This window comes from Uloborus diversus, chromosome 1, assembly GCF_026930045.1.
Source record: "Uloborus diversus isolate 005 chromosome 1, Udiv.v.3.1, whole genome shotgun sequence".
Classification (NCBI taxonomy): domain Eukaryota; kingdom Metazoa; phylum Arthropoda; class Arachnida; order Araneae; family Uloboridae; genus Uloborus; species Uloborus diversus.
The window spans coordinates 243,020,424-243,040,610 of NC_072731.1; the positions used below are offsets into that span (position 1 = coordinate 243,020,424).

At 34.8% G+C, this 20,187-nt stretch overlaps 1 protein-coding gene across 3 annotated transcripts in view; it reads left to right on the top strand.

Annotated features, from left to right (window-relative positions):
- Positions 1–3,568: 3,568 nt before the first annotated feature.
- LOC129226275 (glucose dehydrogenase [FAD, quinone]-like) overlaps positions 3,569–20,187 on the top strand; it is a 28,679-nt gene continuing 12,060 nt past the window's right edge. The window contains exons 1-6 of one of the 3 annotated variants that reach the window (XM_054860879.1): positions 3,569–3,703; positions 7,025–7,171; positions 11,529–11,731; positions 16,013–16,202; positions 18,270–18,401; positions 19,553–19,674. In XM_054860879.1, the coding sequence (XP_054716854.1) occupies positions 7,030–7,171; positions 11,529–11,731; positions 16,013–16,202; positions 18,270–18,401; positions 19,553–19,674 (789 nt within the window). In that variant the 5' untranslated portion in view covers positions 3,569–3,703; positions 7,025–7,029. Of the gene's footprint in view, positions 3,704–7,024; positions 7,172–11,528; positions 11,745–16,012; positions 16,203–18,269; positions 18,402–19,552; positions 19,675–20,187 lie in introns of all 3 variants that reach the window. The other 2 variants (XM_054860887.1, XM_054860894.1) reach the window with 2 other exon arrangements.

Sequence of the window (20,187 nt, forward strand, 5' to 3'; positions counted from 1 at the left end):
TTAGAAGATGGTTGAAATTACAAGGCAATTTCAAAGCAATGAAAACGTTTCTTTTATCAATTAAACGTTTCAATGAGTAAACCATTTAAATTATAATCAAGTCAAACATGAAAGATATTTTACTTTAGTGTTGCCTTTCGTTGAGTACAATAGAAGGTGTGCGGTCTCAGTGACCGAGTGGTTTAAGCCAGCGTTTCTCAACCTTTTTTGACCCACGGACAGCTTTTGAAAAAAATTCGCGGACCGGTGGTGTTTTTTTTATTCTTCATCTCTTCTGTTCCTTCCTTATTTTTATTAATTTTTATAATTTTTTATTTTTTTGCAGGAAGAAGAAAAAAAGAAATCTTTGACTGCGCAATCCGTTAAAAAAATGTGATTCGTTTTACGAACCGTTGATGTTTTTTCAGGGGTTCCGGCTTGCAAAAATTATTGGGGGGGGGGGGGGCGCTAAACTTCTTTGTGAGTCGAAAGGGGTATGTAATCCTGAAAGGCGTCCCCCCCCCCGTCCAAAGAAAAGGATCCTATATTTGTTTCTTGAAAATGCCAGTTCACATATTTTCTTTTCTTCTTTTTCGGTATTCTGCCGTGCTAAGCTCAAAAGTCGTATCTGCAGCTGAGGTCAAACCGAATACTGCTATTTAAAGTTTTACGCCTCCATGTATTTGATTCAGATTTCACTTTTTTAGATTTTTTAAAAAAATAGTTCCAATTCACAAATGACAATGAAACATTGCATAGGGGTAAAACATGTTATAAAGAACCACCTCGTGACAATAACTCAATTTTGACAAAACGTGTAGATACCACTTTTGTGCTTAGCACGGCAGTATTGTAGTTTCAAAAATGCAATTTAATACCATTCCGTGATATTAAGTAAAAGGGGCTCTCCCCTGGAAAATGTTTGGAAGTGATGTCTTTGAAAACGAAAATGTATTTCATCTGTGATGATATGATGGGAAGGAATGAGATTCGGAACTCCCCATTGGAAATTTGAAATAGAAGTTGTAAAATGCAATTCCTGACGATCTTTGGCGATGTTAGGAAGAGGGGAGGTTTGAGGGATTCCCCATGAAAATGCCTCGAAACCTGAATGGTAAAAATAACATTTTGAGGCCATTTGTGGTAATGATGGGGTAGATATTTCCTAAGAAATTTTTTGAAACTGAATTTTCAAAATCGCAATTTTAGACGATCTTCGAAGAGGTTAGAAAAGGGGGTAGGGGGGTTCCCTCCTGAAAATTTGAACTCTTAATCCTAAAAACTCAGTGGGTCATCTTTGATGACGTTAGGCGAAAAAATGGGATTCGGAGCATTTCCCCAAAATTTTTAGAAATTGAAGTTCTAAAAATGCATTTCTAGACCATCTTTTAGCGATGTTAGAGAAAGATGAGATTCAAAAGCATTTCCCCTGAAAATATTTTGAAATTAAAATTATAAAATAGGCTGTATTTTAGAAGGTTAGAGGAAGGGATGGGGCTTGAAATCCCCTATTAAGGAAATTATTCAAAATTGAAAGTCCTAAAAATGCAATTTTTGGCCGTCTTTAATGACCTTAGGGATGGATGGAGTTTGGTACTCTACTCTCAAAATTTTTAGAAATTGAAATTCTTAAAACTTAATTTCAGAGTATCTTTGTTGCCATTATAGGAAGGGGGCTTTAGAGACTTTCTTCCAGAATTTGACCTTTTTTAAGTGTAATTTTATAGGTAGAGCACCAGTCACAAAAGGCAGAGCATTGCTCCCTAATGCCACCCCAGGCTACTGTCCCAGAGTTATGCAGTAGACATACATTAATTGGGGCTGTAAATTATAAACCAACTTTTGAAATCCACCAAACTCCCTCATGTATTTGACGCACCGCAAAGCAGTCCTCTAAAATCCTTAAAAGATAAGTCTAGGCGGACAAAAACAGCTTTTAGTACGTTAAGTAGAGTCTTTGCCTTAATATTTAGTTTCACAAAGATCTGCAAATTTCTCTGATGTAACAACTTCCGATGACACTTGTTACGCAAAAATAAATTTGTCTTCCCATAAAGCACTCCTCAAGCAAAAGCACTCACCATTTGCTCTAAAAAAGGCACTCACAAAGAAAAATTATTCGGGGGGGGGGGGAGCCTCCCCTAAGCCCCATGGAGTCGGCGCCAGTGGTTTTTTTTTCCTTTTTTTCTAGGTTAAACTTGGGACAGGGGACTGTTAAACACTTGAGGGCGAAAAAATGTCCGTGCGTAGCGCTAAGTTTTTTATTTTATTCAAGTAACTATTAATTTAATATAGGATTAACTGTTATGCTTTGAGAGTATATTTTAAAGCATGTATTATTCCCCAACAGCATTATTTTTTGAAGGCTTTTGCTAGCTGGAAAAAATAAAAAATGGAACATTTTTCATTATTATCATATTTATTTTAAATCAGTTAAGCAATTTTCATAGGTAATTGAGCTGAAGTAACTACAATATTTGCGATTTTTCATAAAAGAACCACTTTGTCAGGTGGTCCATTCGTGAAAACATATCGCGGTCCAATGATAGCAACTCCGTCATTTTGAATATTCTTATAGATGTTACTGCTGTGACGAATTATGATGAAACATGAAATATGGGGAATTGTACTTGAAAATGCACACTTTTAAGTCAATGTTCACGTTTAATTGATCAGTGATATTCAAAGCATGTTATAACTAAATTAAAATCTCAATAATTATTAAGATAATGGTAGAAATCTTTTCTGGCCGATTAACAATATGATGAAATAATTTTAGCTACATGACGACTCTGCAGTAGACAGTTTTCAGGCAAAGGAAGGCACTAAAACTGATTACGCGTCTGCACAAACTCTAGTATGGGAAATATCTTCGCGGTCTAGTCATGGAACCGGTTCATTGACGACAACCTTCCCCTATTCAAATATTATTTGTCTCTTTTGTGTTCTTTTAAACAACTGTAAACATATCTTCATGTTATATAGAGAGGTCAATTTTTTTAAAAAATGAAATAGTTAGATTAATTTTCCCTTTTGGGGGGTTCCCGGGTCCCCTGCCCCCTGAAATCGCTACTGATAGTGTAGAAAAATTAACATAGAAATGACAGGAAATACTAATAAATTGAAGCCGGAAGTTTGACCGATGTATTCTAAGACCCTTAGATTCGCGCTAAAGTAAAGTCGCGGTAACAATGCATTATTGAATCTTAATTGGTAGTTAGTTTAAACTTAGGTACTTTTGCTAAGTTTATGAGGCTCAGAATTCAAAGGAATTTAAGGAAATTAACTACCCACAATTGGCAGCTTCAATTAAATTAAGAAGATCCATAGAGTTTAATTTTACAATAAAGCAATTTACGATTATTTTAAACCACAAAACTTTTGCTACCTAATTCCTGCAGGTACTTTGCTTCTCCTTCCTTAAACCTAAGTATCTATCATAATCAAATAATTCTGTAATTCAAAGACTTGTAAGAGCAATATGCAGTTAAAATAAATTACTTTATAAATTAGATTATCGTGTGCTTGTTCACTGAAATGTGTACAAAGTTAAGATACATTTTATGTATACTTTTATGAGCGTATTATAGTTTAGATGAAGAAACGATCAGTGCAGCTGCGTTCACATTTGCTACAAAATCACAAGTTTTGATGCATTGAACTCTACTCATCAAGTTGAGAAGTAGCTGACATTTTTTCAGTTAGAAGTTGCAGTTATAAAAAGGTACGAAATTTTACATTCTATAGTTTTTGCAAATCTCAATCGATGATATAATCATGTAAACATATGTTTGTTACGCCCAAAGTCGTATATAGCAAATTAGTAGTTATAATATAGTAGCTTCAATTCATATTGTTTTAAAGAGAAAAAAAATCATAAAATGCTATATATTTATAAAGAAGTAAAAATTTCTTTTGCTGATGCAATTTTGGAGAAAGAATGAATGGAATGAAATTCCAGGAGCATAATGGAATACCTTAGTGGAAGAAGTGTGGTTTAAAACTTTACATTTTAAGAACGTTCAGGAGTTACAGAAAACTGCCTTAATGTGTCATTTTTAAAGCGTTTGTCTTTATATTTAAACTTACTTTATAGTTTGCTTCTGAGAAACCAATTTCAGTGACATTTAATACAATACAATTGCTTCTATGGGTAACTGATTGTTATGCATTGGAGCTAACTCGTGTTTGCTCCAAATGCATATGATGATTTTTGATTTTTAATAGTAATCCGAATAATTTGGTTCTAAGAAAAAACAAAATGCTTGTGTGACGACCGTTCTTCACCCAAGATGTATCCTGCTACTGCTCCTATTTTTTATGACCTTATGGAATACAGGTTGAAGATGTCTCTTTGTCTAGAATGATAAATAATATTTTTCTTCATGTATTTCAATGACTGAACTGGCAATGTCCCTGAACTGGCAAATAGTGAAGCTCTCCCCTTCTTGAATCGATGTCTTTAGGGGCTGTCCATTAATGATGTTACAAAATTATTTTCAACATTTTTATCCCCTTTCGTCCCTTTTTGTAACATAGTGTAACACTTCATCTAACCTATCTCCTCCCACCCCGTTTTGTTACATGTCACGCCACTTTTCATAAACATATTCTAAAAAAAAAAGTGTGATGTCACACTTCTTGTTAACCATCCCTCCGGTTTTGCCACGAAATGTCACTTTTTAATGAGCCAGTCTCTCCCCCTCAAAGCGTGATATTTTTTGTACACAGCCTCTTAGTTAACTATTATTAAAGTACCCATCACCTGCGCTTGGTTCATATCGAGACATGAAATACTGTGCCCTAGATTTGTTCCTTAAAGGAAGATAATTTTATTTTTCAACCTTAACGTTGCTTTTCAGGCCTAGGCATGTTTTAGCTGGAGCGAAAGCATTCGACAGAAAAGCAATGAATTGGAGAAGCAAAGACTTCTTGTGTAGCACTGAAAAAGCAAAGCCTTTTGTTCCTGAAGGAATAAAAATTATTTTTCAGTCTTAACGTTGCTTTTCAGGAAGGTCCTAGACATGTCGTAGCTGGAGTGGAAGCATTCAGCAGAAAATCAATGAATAGGAAAAGCAAAGATTTCTTGTGTAGCACTGAAAAAGCAAAGACTTTTGTTCCTGAAGGAAGAAAAAATATTTTTCAGTCTTAACGTTGCTTTTCAGGAAGGTCCTAGACATGTCGTAGCTGGAGTGGAAGCATTCAGCAGAAAATCAATGAATAGGAAAAGCAAAGATTTCTTGTGTAGCACTGAAAAAGCAAAGCCTTTTGTTCCTGAAGGAAGAAAAAATATTTTACAGCCTTAACGTTTCTTTTAAAGAAGGTCCTAGGTATGTTGTAGCTGGAGCGGTAGCACTTGACAGAAAATCAAAGAATTGGAAGAAATAAAGATTTCTTGTGTAACACTGAAAAAGCAAAGCCTTTTTTTCCTGAAGGAAGAAAAAATATTTTACAGACTTAACGTTTCTTTTCAAGAAGGTCCTAGGTATGTTGTAGCTGGAGCGGTAGCACTTGACAGAAAATCAAAGAATTGGAAGAAATAAAGATTTCTTGTGTAGCACTGAAAAAGCAAAGCCTTTTGTTTCTGAAGGAAGAAAAAATATTTTACAGCCTTAACGTTTCTTTTCAAGAAGGTCCTAGGTATGTTGTAGCTGGAGCGGTAGCACTTTACAGAAAATCAAAGAATTGGAAGAAATAAAGATTTCTTGTGTAACACTGAAAAAGCAAAACCTTTTTTTCCTGAAGGAAGAAAAATTTATTTTCCAGCTGGTATGTGAACCCCCTAATTTTTGAGGGGAAAAAATCGATTTTCAGACTTTGAAAAATTTAAAGAGCCCCACTGTTCTTTCTAAATCCGCAAAATTGCAATCCGCCTTTTTTTAAAAAATCGATGAATTATCGAGAAAACTAGAAGAAATTTACTAAACTCAAATGCACTGCTTATTTTGCTGCTGAAATTTACTTTTTCTTTCATGATTTTCTCATTACTACGTTCTCAAAGTTTTTACTTATACGCCAACATCTCTATCGAAAAAAGTATTATTTCTAAAGATCTGAAACTTTGCAAAAATGATAATTGAACATACTATTGTGATATAAGCCTCGAAAAGTTAATTTACCTGCAAGATATCGTTTCGAAATAATGATCAATTAAACTTAGAGTGCAAAAAGAACGTTTTTCAGGAGAAAATTTTCAAACATTTACCCATAAAATCAGTTTTTAGTTAATTGTTTTCTTATTGGAGGGTCATCTAACGAAGAGATGGTCACAAAAGTTAAAACAATTATGAAAAATTGAATGCACTGGAAGTGTTAAGGTAATGGTAGTTTTTGCTGAAGGTATGACTTTTTTATTAAAGAAAACCTATAGAAATTTGTTTTTCAACAAATAAGTTGTTAAAATGAGTTATTTATTTCATATTTTAGTTATCGTATAGCATTTTAGAAAAGTGCAATGAACATTGAAGAAAATTTTTTTAAAGGGGGTTCGTCTACCCTCCTTGCTTTTCAGGGAGGTCCTAGGCATATTCTTGCTGGAGCGGAAACATTTAACAGGAAATCAATGAATTGGGAAAGATTTCTTCTGTAGCACCGAAAAAGCAAAACCTTTTAGATTCATGGTTAATAAAAAAGAAACCTATATGGAAGCTTTTTCAGTTTTATTTGATGCTCAATATTTTTTACGTTTTACGGAGTTATTCTTTATTAATTTTTTATAATAAATTGCGACTATAGCAAAAATTTCACAGGCAACCTTCGGTCTCGTTGTAAACGCATTTTTACTGCTTTTTTATGTTTAAAATTTCAAATACAGTGAAACCTGTGTAAGTTGACCACTTGCGGTGCATTAGTGGTCAACTTAAACAGGCGGTCAACTTAGAGAGGTTGATTTATATAATATAGAACTAATTGTAATTATGTACCTGACAAAAGCGGTCAACTTAGACAGGTGGTCAACTTACAAGAGTGGTCGACTTTACAGGCTTTACTATACTTATAAATGCAGACATATGTAATTAATTATAAGAAACAATTATCTTTTTAGGAAAAATGGACATTTCTATCGAAAGAACAATCCCAACCCCTCTTGTAAATTCAACATTTTTCACAATGCTACTTTGGTCTCTTACACGACAAAAGCATTCACCAGATACCGTAAGCACCTTTTATAAAGACTACGATTATATCATAGGTAAGCGGTGTAATTCCTTATTGTATCTATGGTCAATAAATATTTGTTATTAAGTTTTCCCCTTTCAATGTTTTAAACGTCAATGCAATGTTTAATTTTAATTCAGTGCTTTGTACTAATGATTTTTGTATTTATTAAAGAAAAATATGTTGCTTCACTACTAAAAATTCAAGGGTTGTATGAACTGGGTATTAGTTGAGGAGGCTTATATTGAATTTCTTTGATTTAGAATGTACCTGATAGTAGAATGTTTGTACTTGAAACGTATATTTTGCAGGATATAGAGTTGTCTAAAACAGATTCCCACTAGCTGGTCCAACGGATCTACATCGGACTTACTTAATTCAAGAAAACTTTTCTCTTTTCAAGAAAATTAATATGTATGAAAATTGAGGTTTAATTGCTTCTATGTGTAACATGTTCATTATACAAATCCACATTTCGAGTCAGAATTTAACCAAAGTTGGTATAGAAGTCCTTTGATGCTCAGGAAATCACATGGGGTAGTTTTAGTCCCCCTATGGGGGGGAAAAACCCTCCATAAGATAAAATAAAAAATCAAAATTGTTAATTGCACAAAATTGCAGATTACTACATATATGTGTTTCAGGGTTGCAAGGAACCCCTTTTTCAGTGCAAAATAAGCATACGGATGAAAATATGTCCGACTAAATGTTATTACTTTTTATTTTAATTTTCAAGCATAAAGGTATTTATTCAACTTCCATAAAGGTTTTTTTCTTATAAAAAACCTAGTTTTCGTCGGGTCTTAGCCAAATTTGTTGCAGAGGTTTTTTGATGATCGGGACTTCATAGAGTTTTTTGCCCCCTCCCTCAGGTAGTTTTGCCAAAAAGACTGTTTAAGCCTTTTAATAACAATGAATTTTTGGAATCCTCATATAAATAATAGCCAATGATTCAGTAACCCACGAGTTTCAACAATGAAACTCGCACCACGGGGTAATCCACTGGAGTTGGGGTCAAAATTTCAGGTATTAAAATATCATCAAACAGGCAATTGCTTATACCTTGACGGGCGACTTTCTAGACCTCATATAAATTATTGCCAATGATCGAGTAACCCGCGAGTTTCAACAATGAAACTCGCGCCATGGCATGATAATTTGTTAATATGTTTTGGCAATGTTTAACATGCAAGTAAAGGTTTTTGTGACAAGGCTAAACTTGATCCGGTAACTTAACTGTTTTACTGGTACGAGTGTGTCATTTCAGGGGAATGAAGAAACGAAAGAATGGTCAACAATGAACGCTACCTACTGGAGTTTAGGGTTAATCCACTAGAGTTAGGGTTAAAATTTCAAGTATCAAAATATCATCAAACAGGCAATGGCTTCGTTCAAATGTAGAAGAGTAGAAGCAATTTTCACCCTCATACTTTGACGGGCGACTTTCTTGACCTCATATAAATAATCGCCAATGATCGAGTATCCTTCTGTTTCAACAAGGAAACTCGCGCTACGGCATGATAATTTCTCTACTATCTTTTGGTAATGTTTAACAGAGGAAAGGCTTTATTGTGACAAGGCTGAACTCGATCCGGTAACTTGACTGTTTTACTGGTTTGACTGTCATTTCAGGGGAAAGAAACGAAAAAAAAAAAAAAAAAAAAGGTCAACAATGAACGCTACCTACTGGAGTTTAGGGTTAATCCACTAGAGTTAGGGTTACCATTTCAACTATCAAAATATCATCAAACAGGCAATGGCTTCGTTCAAATGTAGAAGAGTAGAAGCAATTTTCACCCTCATACCTTGACGGGCGACTTTCTTGACCTCATATAAATAATCGCCAATGATCGAGTATCCTTCTGTTTCAACAAGGAAACTCGCGCTACGGCATGATAATTTCATACTATCTTTTGGTAATGTTTAACAGAGGAAAGGCTTTATTGTGACAAGGCTGAACTCGATCCGGTAACTTGACTGTTTTACTGGTTTGACTGTCATTTCAGGGGAAAGAAACGAAAAAAAAAAGGTCAACAATGTACGCTACCTACTGGAGTTTAGGGTTAATTCACTGGAGTTAGGGTTACCATTTCAACTATCAAAATATCACCAAGTAGGCAGTGACTTCGTTCAAATGTAGAAGCAATTTTCACCCGTCATACCTTCCCGATTTTCTAGTGTAAATAATGAGCATTGCAATTGGTTTCTACATTGGTTTCTACATCATACCTTGACGGGCGACTTCCTAGTTGTAAAGAAATCCAAAGAGGTCTAAATTTAAATTTTGAGTCATGAAATTTTCATTTTGTACCCGTTAACGGGAAATGTTGCACTATTTCTTCCTGTATTTAGCCCTAATTGTTAAATATACGTTACTTGGCACAACTTTTATTCTCGAGGTAGATCGTGCACTGCAGCTAGAAAAGAATAATAATGAAAAAATCATCATCAACAACAATGATAGTTTGTACTTCTGCGGGTACTTTTCATATTTTTCTTAGGGTTTTTTCTCATAGATTTATATACACTAATTACAAAAAAAAAAAAAAAAAAAAAAAAAATAAATAAATAATTTGAATTTTGTCATCTTGATTTCAAATTATGTTTTTCGCAATCACGAGTGTGTGTGTTTATATGTAAGCGCGTGTTTGTGTGTGGGGGGTACGTGTGTGTGTAGGCATGTGTGTTTGTGTCTGTGTGCAGGCATGAGTGTTTGGGTAGTTGTGTGTATGTGTGTGTGTGTGTTCGTGTGTGCGTGTGTTTGTGTATGTGTGTAGGTGTATGTATGTGTGTGTAGGTGTATATATGTATATGAGTGTAGGTGCGTGTATGTATGCGCGTGTGTGCAGGACATGGATGCAACCTGAAGACGGCTTTCGCTATAGGAGCAGCATCGTGAGGAGCCAGCCGGTCCACGGTGATGGTGCGGAGGGTGGCGGTGGGAAAAATCAAAGGAACGTCAAAAACAGTCAAATGAAAGCAATAAGCAATCGTGATTGCTCAAAAAAAAAAAAAAAAAAGCTCTGAGATTTTTTGGCGCTCTATAGCGATAGCTCAATTTAACCACAAGTAACATTCATAACAAATTCCATAGCTCATTTATGCCTGTATTAAAAAGTATGTGTGAATCTTGTTTCTCGATTCCTATTTTAATACATCACGGTGTTTATTCTTATGCATTATCTTATTATTTTTTGCGATGTAGATCTTACATACAAATTTTTACTTTTTAGATAATCGGTTTGTTTTTTTTGATCTTTTAGTGTAGCGGTTTCCAAACGTTTCCGTCATTCGCGATACTCTTTGAAGAATTAGCATTTTCTCACTGCACTCTAGTCTATCTCTATTATATTTGAGTACTGATACTATGGACACCTTGTGGTCTCCGTCACCTCTGCCTGTGGCACCCCAGAGTGTCCCGGAGTCCAGTTTGGGGATCCCTGTTTTAGTCAGTTCTCGGAATCGAGTGTTAATTCAAATTGGTCAACAGCAATATAAAACTTGAAGAAACTGAGAAATCAAAGATGTTTAGTTTTCAGGAGAACTAGCATTGTCATTTGCTTGCACTTTTCTTCATACATTTTTCGAAGCTAATCTCTAAACTAAAAAATCGCCTGTCAAGGTATGACGGGTGAAAATTTGCTTCTACACTTGAAAGAAGCAATTTCCTGTTTGATGCTATTTTAATAGATGAAATTTTAACCCTAACTTCAGTGGATAACCCTTAACTTCAGCAGATAGCGTTCATTGTTGACCACTTTTTCTTTTCTTCATTCCGCTGAAATGAGTCTTACCAGTAAGGCAATTAAGTTCCAATTCAGCCTTCAATAAAGATTTTCCCTGCGTTTTAAACATTACCAAAACATATTATCAAATTATCATGGAGTGGCACGAGTTTCATTGTTGATGACGTCAGGAGCTATCATTGTCTATTATATATATGAGGACACCGATGCCAGTTTAAAGGTAGCCTTAGAAAGGTCATTTGAGGCGGCAAGAAGCAAAGACATGTAAATGGTAAAAAAAAATATACAGATAATCAGTACAAATAGTTTGGAGAAACTCTCCTCTATCTTGGTGCTAGAGATAGTACTACTAGCCCTGGTAGGTGCTGCTGTACAGCAGGATTTAGAAAAAAAAATTAATGAAATCCTACCTAGGATGTTATCTTTAAACTCGTTTTACTCATACCTTGAAAATGTCCACTTGCATCCTTTTGCTTCTCACTGCCTCATTTTACGTATTGCCTTAAATTTGTGTAGTTGTTTGGATTATAGCACTCGATTATTTCATTTTTACAGTATGATCTAGGTTTTATGATGTTGTCACTTACATATTAGTTTTGGTTTTACAATATTCTCTGTGAATCATTAAGTTCTTTTTTTTACCAGTCGGTGGAGGAACTGCTGGATCCGTGTTAGCAGCCCGATTGTCAGAAAAGCCCTGTGCAAGTATCTTGCTGTTGGAAGCAGGTGACCCTCCTCCAATAATCTCTGAAGTAGTCGGGGTACAGAAATCCCTGGTGGGCACTTACATCGACTGGAAATTCTCTTCTACGCCTCAGAGATATACATGCGAATCGATGGAAAATCGAGTAAGTTTTTTCGGTGAGTAATATTTTCTCTCACTGATAATTTTTCTTTTTGTTGCAACCCTGGAACAAATACTGTACCGAGGGAATTTTTTTTAAAATTACAATACTATAGGCAAATACAAAGTGTTCAGGAGAAAATTACTTTCCGGATTTATATGCCATGGCGATGATTTTGTCTAGCGTTTTTCGCAACAAATCTCAGGCAGGATTCATTAGGAAAAAAGCAGTTGGGGAGCGGAAACGTTTAAGAGAAGTAATATCGCAGCTCAACAAGTTTATGTTTACAGCCTAGTGTAAATCAGAAAGTCATCCACGTATCTGATCTCGAGATGAAAGCATAGAAGAAATATTTTAAAATTACGCTGAGAAAACTAGAGACCACACATTGAGAAGCTGCCATTAAAGTGCAATAGCAAGCTATCTTTCGAACCAACATCGAACTTCAACAAGCCTTTCATTTAGCAGTCCTCCTAAGAGATCGTCTTGCCACTGCGGATGCCCGCAAGACTACTTGTAACTGTGTCTAGTTTACATTGGTACCACAATGGGGGTGTTTCTTCAGTCAAAAGTAATACATTTAGTCACTAAAATTGATAGAATAAGCAAAAAAAAAAAAAACATGGACCCAGAAAATACTTTTATTTTCGCAACAGTTATTTCTTAATTAATTTTTTAAAATGTCCGATTTTTTAAGTAAAGCGTGGTCTTGATGACGTCACAAATGATGCTCTTTGGCGCATCTTTCTACCGCAGTTCCACTTTATGATAATCAAGAAGTGAATTAAGTATTGCGCTCTACGCTTGCTATCAACCATATCGTTGCCAATACACGTGTGAGTAAAGATGCGAATTAAATATTTTTCTCTGTGAATGGCAACACTGAATGGCGTTTCATCATTTGTGATGTCATCGGCAGAAGCGTAAACAATGAAAGCGCACTGATTTGAGTAATTTTTTAAAAATATTAAACTTAAACAAATTATTTAAAAAATGGTCAGATCCTATGTTTTTAAGCGTGCTCTTTCAGAAAAAAAATACTTTTAAAATTTTGGAAACGACCCCATTAGAGTCTTTAATATTAGCATAGAAGTGCTAGAGGATGAGACACTGTCGCTAGAAACTTTCACAGAAGTCAGATTTCTCTACAATCTATTGTAACAGCATGCTAGCCCCTTTTTAGCCTACTTTCCCAGTAAAAATCAGAGAAAGAAGAAAAAAGCATGAAAGAAGGCTTAATACATCTTAAAAATATCCCGAAAAACAAAAAAAAGTCAAAAATAAATAAAATAGTTAGATAAATATTGAAAAATTAAAAATTGGAAAGTAGGGTATTGAGATGGGGAAAAATGTCTGTCTGTCTGTCTGTCTGTCGGTCTGTCTGTCTGTCCCCCCCTAATAACTTTTGAATGAATAGTCCGATTCGAACAAATTTTTTTTTGTTAGAAAGATCTCGGCGAGGACATCTCATTCCCATAATTCATTTTTTGATTTGAACAATTTTTCGTTCAATTTTGAACAGTTCAAAAAAACTTAACATTAGCGCCTACGGGGAAATTCAAATCAAAAATAAATCTTGAACTTAGAAGCGAAGTGGTTTCAAACAAACTTTGTAGGGAAAAACTTTTGATAAAAAACATGTATCGAAAATATCTTTTTGATTTGAACAAGTTTTCGTTCCATTTTGAACAGTTCAAATCTCTTACATTAGCGCCTAAGGGGAAACTGAAAGTCAATATAGATTCCGAACTTAATGGCGGATTTACTTCAAACAAACTTTGTTGGAAATAGCTCTTGACGACCTACTCCCGACTCCGACTCCGAGAATTTAGGGGCACCTGACACCGACTCTGACTCCTGTTCCCGACAATTAATCGGACTCCGACTCCCCGACTTCGACTCTGACTTCGTAGCTTTGGCAAACATTTATACACGGAGGACAAATGACTGACTCCGATTCTTGGATATTCGACTCCGACTCTTTTATCCCAAAATGAGATTGACTCCGACTCCGACTCCGCTGCTGTGGTTTTAACTGTGAAATAATTATTGTTGATATGATTTGTTTTTATTTTCACGCTAAAGTTTTAATTTAGGTATTTAGTTTTCGGTGAATAAACTCGAAAAATATGCGCAGACGATTTTTTTTTTTTGACAATGAAAATTATTTCTTTAAGTTGACATTTTATTTATTTTTTTTTTTGGTAAGTGCATTAATTCGTTTAAAAAATTATTTTTGGCAACAGGGGAAAAAGAAACGATTTTTTTTTATATGATGTATTTATTTTAATGAACTTATTATTATTATTTTTTCGTTTTGAAAGCTGTAAAAAAAATTTTTTAATGGAAAGAAGTGTATTAGCTGCTTTGTTTAAAAGGTGCTGCTATTTTATTTGTTCGTTTTTTTGAAGAAAAGTAAGGAACATTTCATTCCTGGAAATCAGCTTGAAATATTAAAAAAAATATGTTTGAAGAAATTTGCGATTTTAGCTATTTTTGAGAATATTGATCAGGTACTAGAAAGTAGTATGGGTATACGGGAAAGTAGGCTCGTCTAGTTCTAGACGGAACTTCTTGTTAAATAAGCAAAGTAGTTTCTACAAATTTGCATTACTTTCTCTACCTACACACATATTCAAAACAAATTCATATACACACACATTACATTAGTAAATTTTAAGAGATTTTGAACACTGATAAATATAAACTCCCCTATGCTTCAGAATGCAGTAACGAACCTTCCGATCAAAACCAAGCGCATAAGCTTATCAGAGGCAGTGTCGTCAAATTTGACATTCGTCCCTGTCAAAACCAGGCTTCTTACTTCATATCACTTGTACTCTGAAGTAGCTTGGATAGGTAAGGCAAGATGTTTCCCAGAAGCACCCTGAGTGAAAAACGACTTTTGTAAATCTATACTAATAATATAGAGCTGAAGAGTTTGTTTGTTTGTTTAAATGCGCTAATCTCAGGAACGACTGGTTCGAATTGAAAAGCTGCTTTTGTGTTCAATAGTCCATTTATTGAGGACGGCTATAGGCTTTTTTTTTTTTTATAAATCAGATTGATCGAAATATTTGTAGTTGCAAGTTAAATGTTTAATTAATTGCTTAGTTCTGTGAATTCCTAATAGATGGCGGGTTAAGTTTTGTTTTACGAAATACAAATAGATGGCGGGGTAAGTTGACTCATCGAGAGTGTGAATAGCTGCGAAGAACCATGCAGCGCGGATCAGACGCGTGATCGGCTACGCTACTGTGGGACTGGTGCGGTCAGCGAACTCATTTTTGAATGCGTTCTTTTCGATATTCAGGTAAAATTTGGTTTTGTAGGATTTTTCTGTTGGGTTTTGTTTTCCTTCTTTCTTCAACGTTTGTTTTCGTTCTTATAGTTGAAGATAGTTACTTATCTAAGTAAATAATTTGATTTGTCACATTATTCAATTGTGATTGTTCTTCGTAACGTTTTTATTACAGTATTGTTTATTTGACGAAACATTTTAAATTGCAGAAAAAAACCGCTTCATTCGCTAAAGGACAGGGTTACGGTAGCGTGGTTGCTTGACGCGTTAAGCTATGAACTATACAGTTAAACGGTTATTTTGAGATTTAAAGCTATTGTTAATGTTTTCCTGGTTTTGGCGAATAGTTTTTTGTTCCAAAGACCATTAATAGGTTTTTTTTTTGAAAAGGTGTTTACGCATTTTAGTTGAAGAAAGATGATCATTTCACATCAGAAAGGGGGAGGGGGTTTGATTTTTTTCAACGGAATTCCTTTAAATTCTTAGCACGGGCATTGCCGTGCGGGTACTGCTAGTGTTAAATAATTTAGCTTTTGACGTCGGTAGTGCTAGCATTAATTTGTATACCCACTGAAGGTTATTTCTATCGTATGATTGTTAGGTTGGTACAGATTTTGCTTTGCGTTGAAATATAGAAAATCAACATGATAAGTAAAAAATAATAGCAATAATATATAGTTATTTGAAATTACTAAACATCTTTAAATCTAACTCTATCTACACAGTACTAATAATATCTCTGAAGCAGCTGAACTGTCGTATTAAGTGTCAATTGCTCATCACCGATAGGCCCTTTCGATTACTTCTAAGCTGCTGATAATTAAAAAAAAAAAAGCCACGAATAAGAATCGGTATCGGCCATTGCAAGTTTAACTGAAAAATATCAACACATCACCAACCAAACTATTGTTTTCTTTATAAAATATGGAAATTTTAGAATTTAAAGTTTTGATTAAATTATTATTATTTTTAATCTTACTTAGAAAATCTCCTGGGCCAGTGGTAAGGCTTTGGGAGGCTCTGGTATCCTTAACGGCGTTATTTCAACTCGTGGTCATCCAAAGATTTACGATGATTGGGCTGATCAAGGAGCTAAAGGTTGGAGCCACAAAGATTTACTTCCATATTTTAAGAAGTTGGAAGCGAACCAAAATCCTGCGTACATCAAGAATGGTAAGCAACAATTGATATTTATGTGCAGGGCAATAACACCGAATATGGTGTATCTTTTGTTTTTGTTATTTACCGCTGGCATTATTTTGAACAAAATTATTATATTGTGCGCAAACGGAAACTCAGGTAGGATTATTTCAGTTTGAAAGCTTAGATTAATAATTTCGGCTATAAACTTTTTTTAAAATAAAAAATCAAGAAAAAGTGTGCTTACACGGTATTGCTTTTTTTTTCAGTACCATTGTCAAATATTTGCACTTCAAATAAATGATGTTCTTTTTTTCAAAAAAGCAAAAAAATAGACAAGTATATATCTGTACCTCAGAGACAGAGGAACGTAAGTCACGTTACGATAATTTTACAGTAGAGAGGAAGAACTTTTTTCAATCGCATGCAAATGGTGGGACTCGCGCTCTTTTAGCCCTGGTAAAAAATTGAAAAGGATTTTTTAAAAAGAATTACGTTCACATGGCTCAATGCAGGATAAGCTTCCACATACAATGCACTAATAAACAGAAAATCGCAATGTTTGGACTTACGTCCTCAACATGGTCCCCATATGCAAAATTTAAAGGGGGCGGGCTCAGATATTTTCCCCATATAAACAGATTTTAGTACAGATTAGAATTATCAAATATTGACATTTTAAATAAATTATTCATTAATGGCTAGAAAAGAAATGTTTTTACATTTTTGCAAAGAAAAAAGAACTAAAAGCAAGAGAGTTCTAATTTCTAAAGGGGCCTGGAGCCCCCTCTTCCCCCTATATGGGGCGCCCTTGGTCCTTAAGAGATATTTCAGTTTATTGTAAAATACACGCAGCAATAAGCGTGTAAAGTTATGCTGTCTTCCTCCAACATCTGCTTCTGCTTATCATCATTGACAAGCTCGGCTAAGTAACACTCGGCTAAGACCCTGAAAACTGAGGATGGGTACTGAAAATTAATGGTTTGGATCGAATTTAGACTCTACTTGTATCGACTGTTGCTCCAGGAAAACTACTTAATTTTTTTTTGTAATTGTAAGAAAGGTTGTAATTATAATTGTTCCTGCCAGACTGTTTTGGTCACAAATATGCAGTTATGCAGTAATTGCCACGCATTTCATGAATCGGAGCTCGCATTTTTTTGCTCATACGTAGGTCAGTCAGAAAAATAGTTGCACTTCTTCGTAAATCTGTTCCGTCTAAGACAATTTTGATGAAATTCTGTGGCAATACTTCAGACATAAACCTTTATCATATGACGTAGCGGCTTCCTCAAGACAAGTTCAGTTTTTCTGATTATTGGTCGCGAACATGTCTCGACAGCTGCAAGTAGCGTCCAAATTGGAAATGCGTGCACTGATTCAATTTTGTGGGCAAAAAGGTGCAACTGCACTAAAATTTATGTGCATTAGCATGAAGTGTATGGTGAAAATGCAATGTCACGTTAAGCTATCGTGAAATGATGCAACATGTTTGAGAATGGACGTACAGATATTGACGACGCTGAGCGCAACGGAAGACCAAGTTTAGGTGGGACTATCGTCGTATGGTTCCATAGGGGTTAGAGTGCGGAGCCTCTTTTGCCTGGTACCATTTGTGTGGAATCACCTTCCCAAAGCCACCCTAACCTTTCACCTCCAGACTTCGATGTTTTTGGTCCCATAAAGCAAGAACTTTCAAAGCGATGATGCCATTCGGATGACGAAGTGAAAGTTGCAACCCAACAATGGTTATCGGACATTGGTCGGGATTTCTTTGCAGAAAGCATCGAAAAACTTGTATCACGCCTCGACAAGTGCTTAAATAACGGAAGTGGTTAAGTTAAAAAGTAGATTTTGAATGGAACTTTAAGATAATAATAAAGTTATCGTAAAATTTCAATCCTTTATTTGTTTTTTTTGAGCAGTGCAACTAACTTTCTGACTAACCCTCGTACAAAAGAATAAGCAAGTACTGTAAGCAACCCAAGAAAATCTTAAAATTTTGTTTGATATTGTTCCATAAAATTTTCATCTCATTCTAAGGTGAAGCTGTTGCAAACTCTTTGCTTTCATAATTGATTTTCTCTCTATATGTTCTAGGTTTTCATGGGCGCTGTGGTCCGCTAGCCATTGTAGAACCTCCTTACCGTTCCGAGCTGAAAGAACGATTATTGGAAAATGCGAAACTGATGGGATACGAAGTTGGTGACATCAATGGTCCTTTAGAAATAGGTAAAAAGGCTCTGACATTGTCATCGATGTTTTTAGTGCATCGATATTTTAATTAAAACATCGATGCTTTTACTATACACGTTTTCTACCGAGTGCAAGTAAAGGGCAGTAACTGCAAATTTTTCATTTTTCTTTTTTTTTTGCATTTTTGTCATCTATTGTACGTCATCTTTATTGTACAAGCTCACTTATTTGGTTTCCGCTAAAAAAAAAGGCGCGAAAAAACGTCTAATTCCAACATTTTCCTATTGTAATTGTTAGTATTGAATCCATCACACATTTCTTCAAATATCTGGAAAACTCCTTTCTGCGGATACTGCCGTTTGCCTGCACTCGGCAGTTTTAAGGTCGATGTTTTTCTGGTATCGATGTTTTATTACTGAGTCAAAGGTATAATTAAAAAAAAAATGCGTATAACTATACAGTTTTAACGGAAGCAACTTCATTAATAATTATAGCAACTACCATCATGCTGGAAGAGGTTTTCTACCGTTAGTTAGAAGTAGACTTATATTGGAGAAAAGTTGGCAATCCCATTTTCCGTACATTGACAATTAGAAGATCCAGCGTCTCTAAAATTGTACCCACATATATATGTGAACTTGTATTACAATTTCCCTCCAATCAGTCGTTGGTTTAAAAATTAAACTATAATTTTACTTCAAATAAGTACCATACTATTAATAATGCTTATTTTAAATTGCTATAAATATTTTACAATTCTTGACTATATTTTGAGTTTAAATAAAATTTGTGCAATTCCGCCTTTGTAATTCCTTTGGTGTACCAGAACAGTTTTTTTTCTTCTAGAAACATTTTAAGTTTTGTGTGGGTTAACTAGGTAGAAAAATATTAATTTTAAAAAATAGATTCCAATTGTATTTAAATAACTCATTCTTTTTGTATTAGTCAGGTGGAAAATTAGGAGATGTAACGAAATTATTCCTATTGATTTGTATTAATGCAAATTAACAGGCTTGCAAAACCTTGCAAAATTGTGTTTTTTCTTTTCCTCAATCCAAATGTTGCTCTTTGAAAGAGTGAAGTTTATTTTTCCACATTAGTTGCAAAATAAAGGTTAATTTCAAAAATTAAGTGGTAAAAGTGAGAAGTTATTTGTAATTTCTTCTAAAAGAAACTTACATTTCTAGGTTACCATGACTTGCAATATTCAGCTCGTGATGGCCAACGTTTGAGCACCGCAAAAAGATATTTAGTTCCAGCTGAACATCGCCAAAATCTGCATATTTTATCGCATGCTTTCGTGCGAAAAGTGAGTTCAAAAGTGCATTTTAGATTTAGTTTTAACTAGTTTAACTTTGCCCGTAATAGAAAAATTAAACGGTCTTTTGGTTCGCCTGTATATTTACAAATAATGTATGGTGAATTTTCTCGCCAATTGGCTTGTACCCATGTTACGGTTCCACGTTATGATAATTTCGAATCTCGCCAATTGGCTTGTGCTCATGTTACGGTTCCACGTTATGATAATTTCGTAATTTAGTCGTCCATCTTATGATAATTTTGTTCTTAAAATTGGAATAGAAAAAGAACCACATCGAATTTTCGAAAAATCCTTTCAAGGCGCACGCGCCCATACTACGAACTAACTTTGTGCCAAATTTCATGAAAATCGGCCGAACGGTCTAGGCGCTATGCGCGTCACATAGATCCAGACATCCAGACATCCTCTGGACATCCAGACATCCTCCTGACATCCAGACAGAGAGACTTTCAGCTTTATTATTAGCAAAGAAGAAAAGTATAATTGTATATCTTTTTGAAG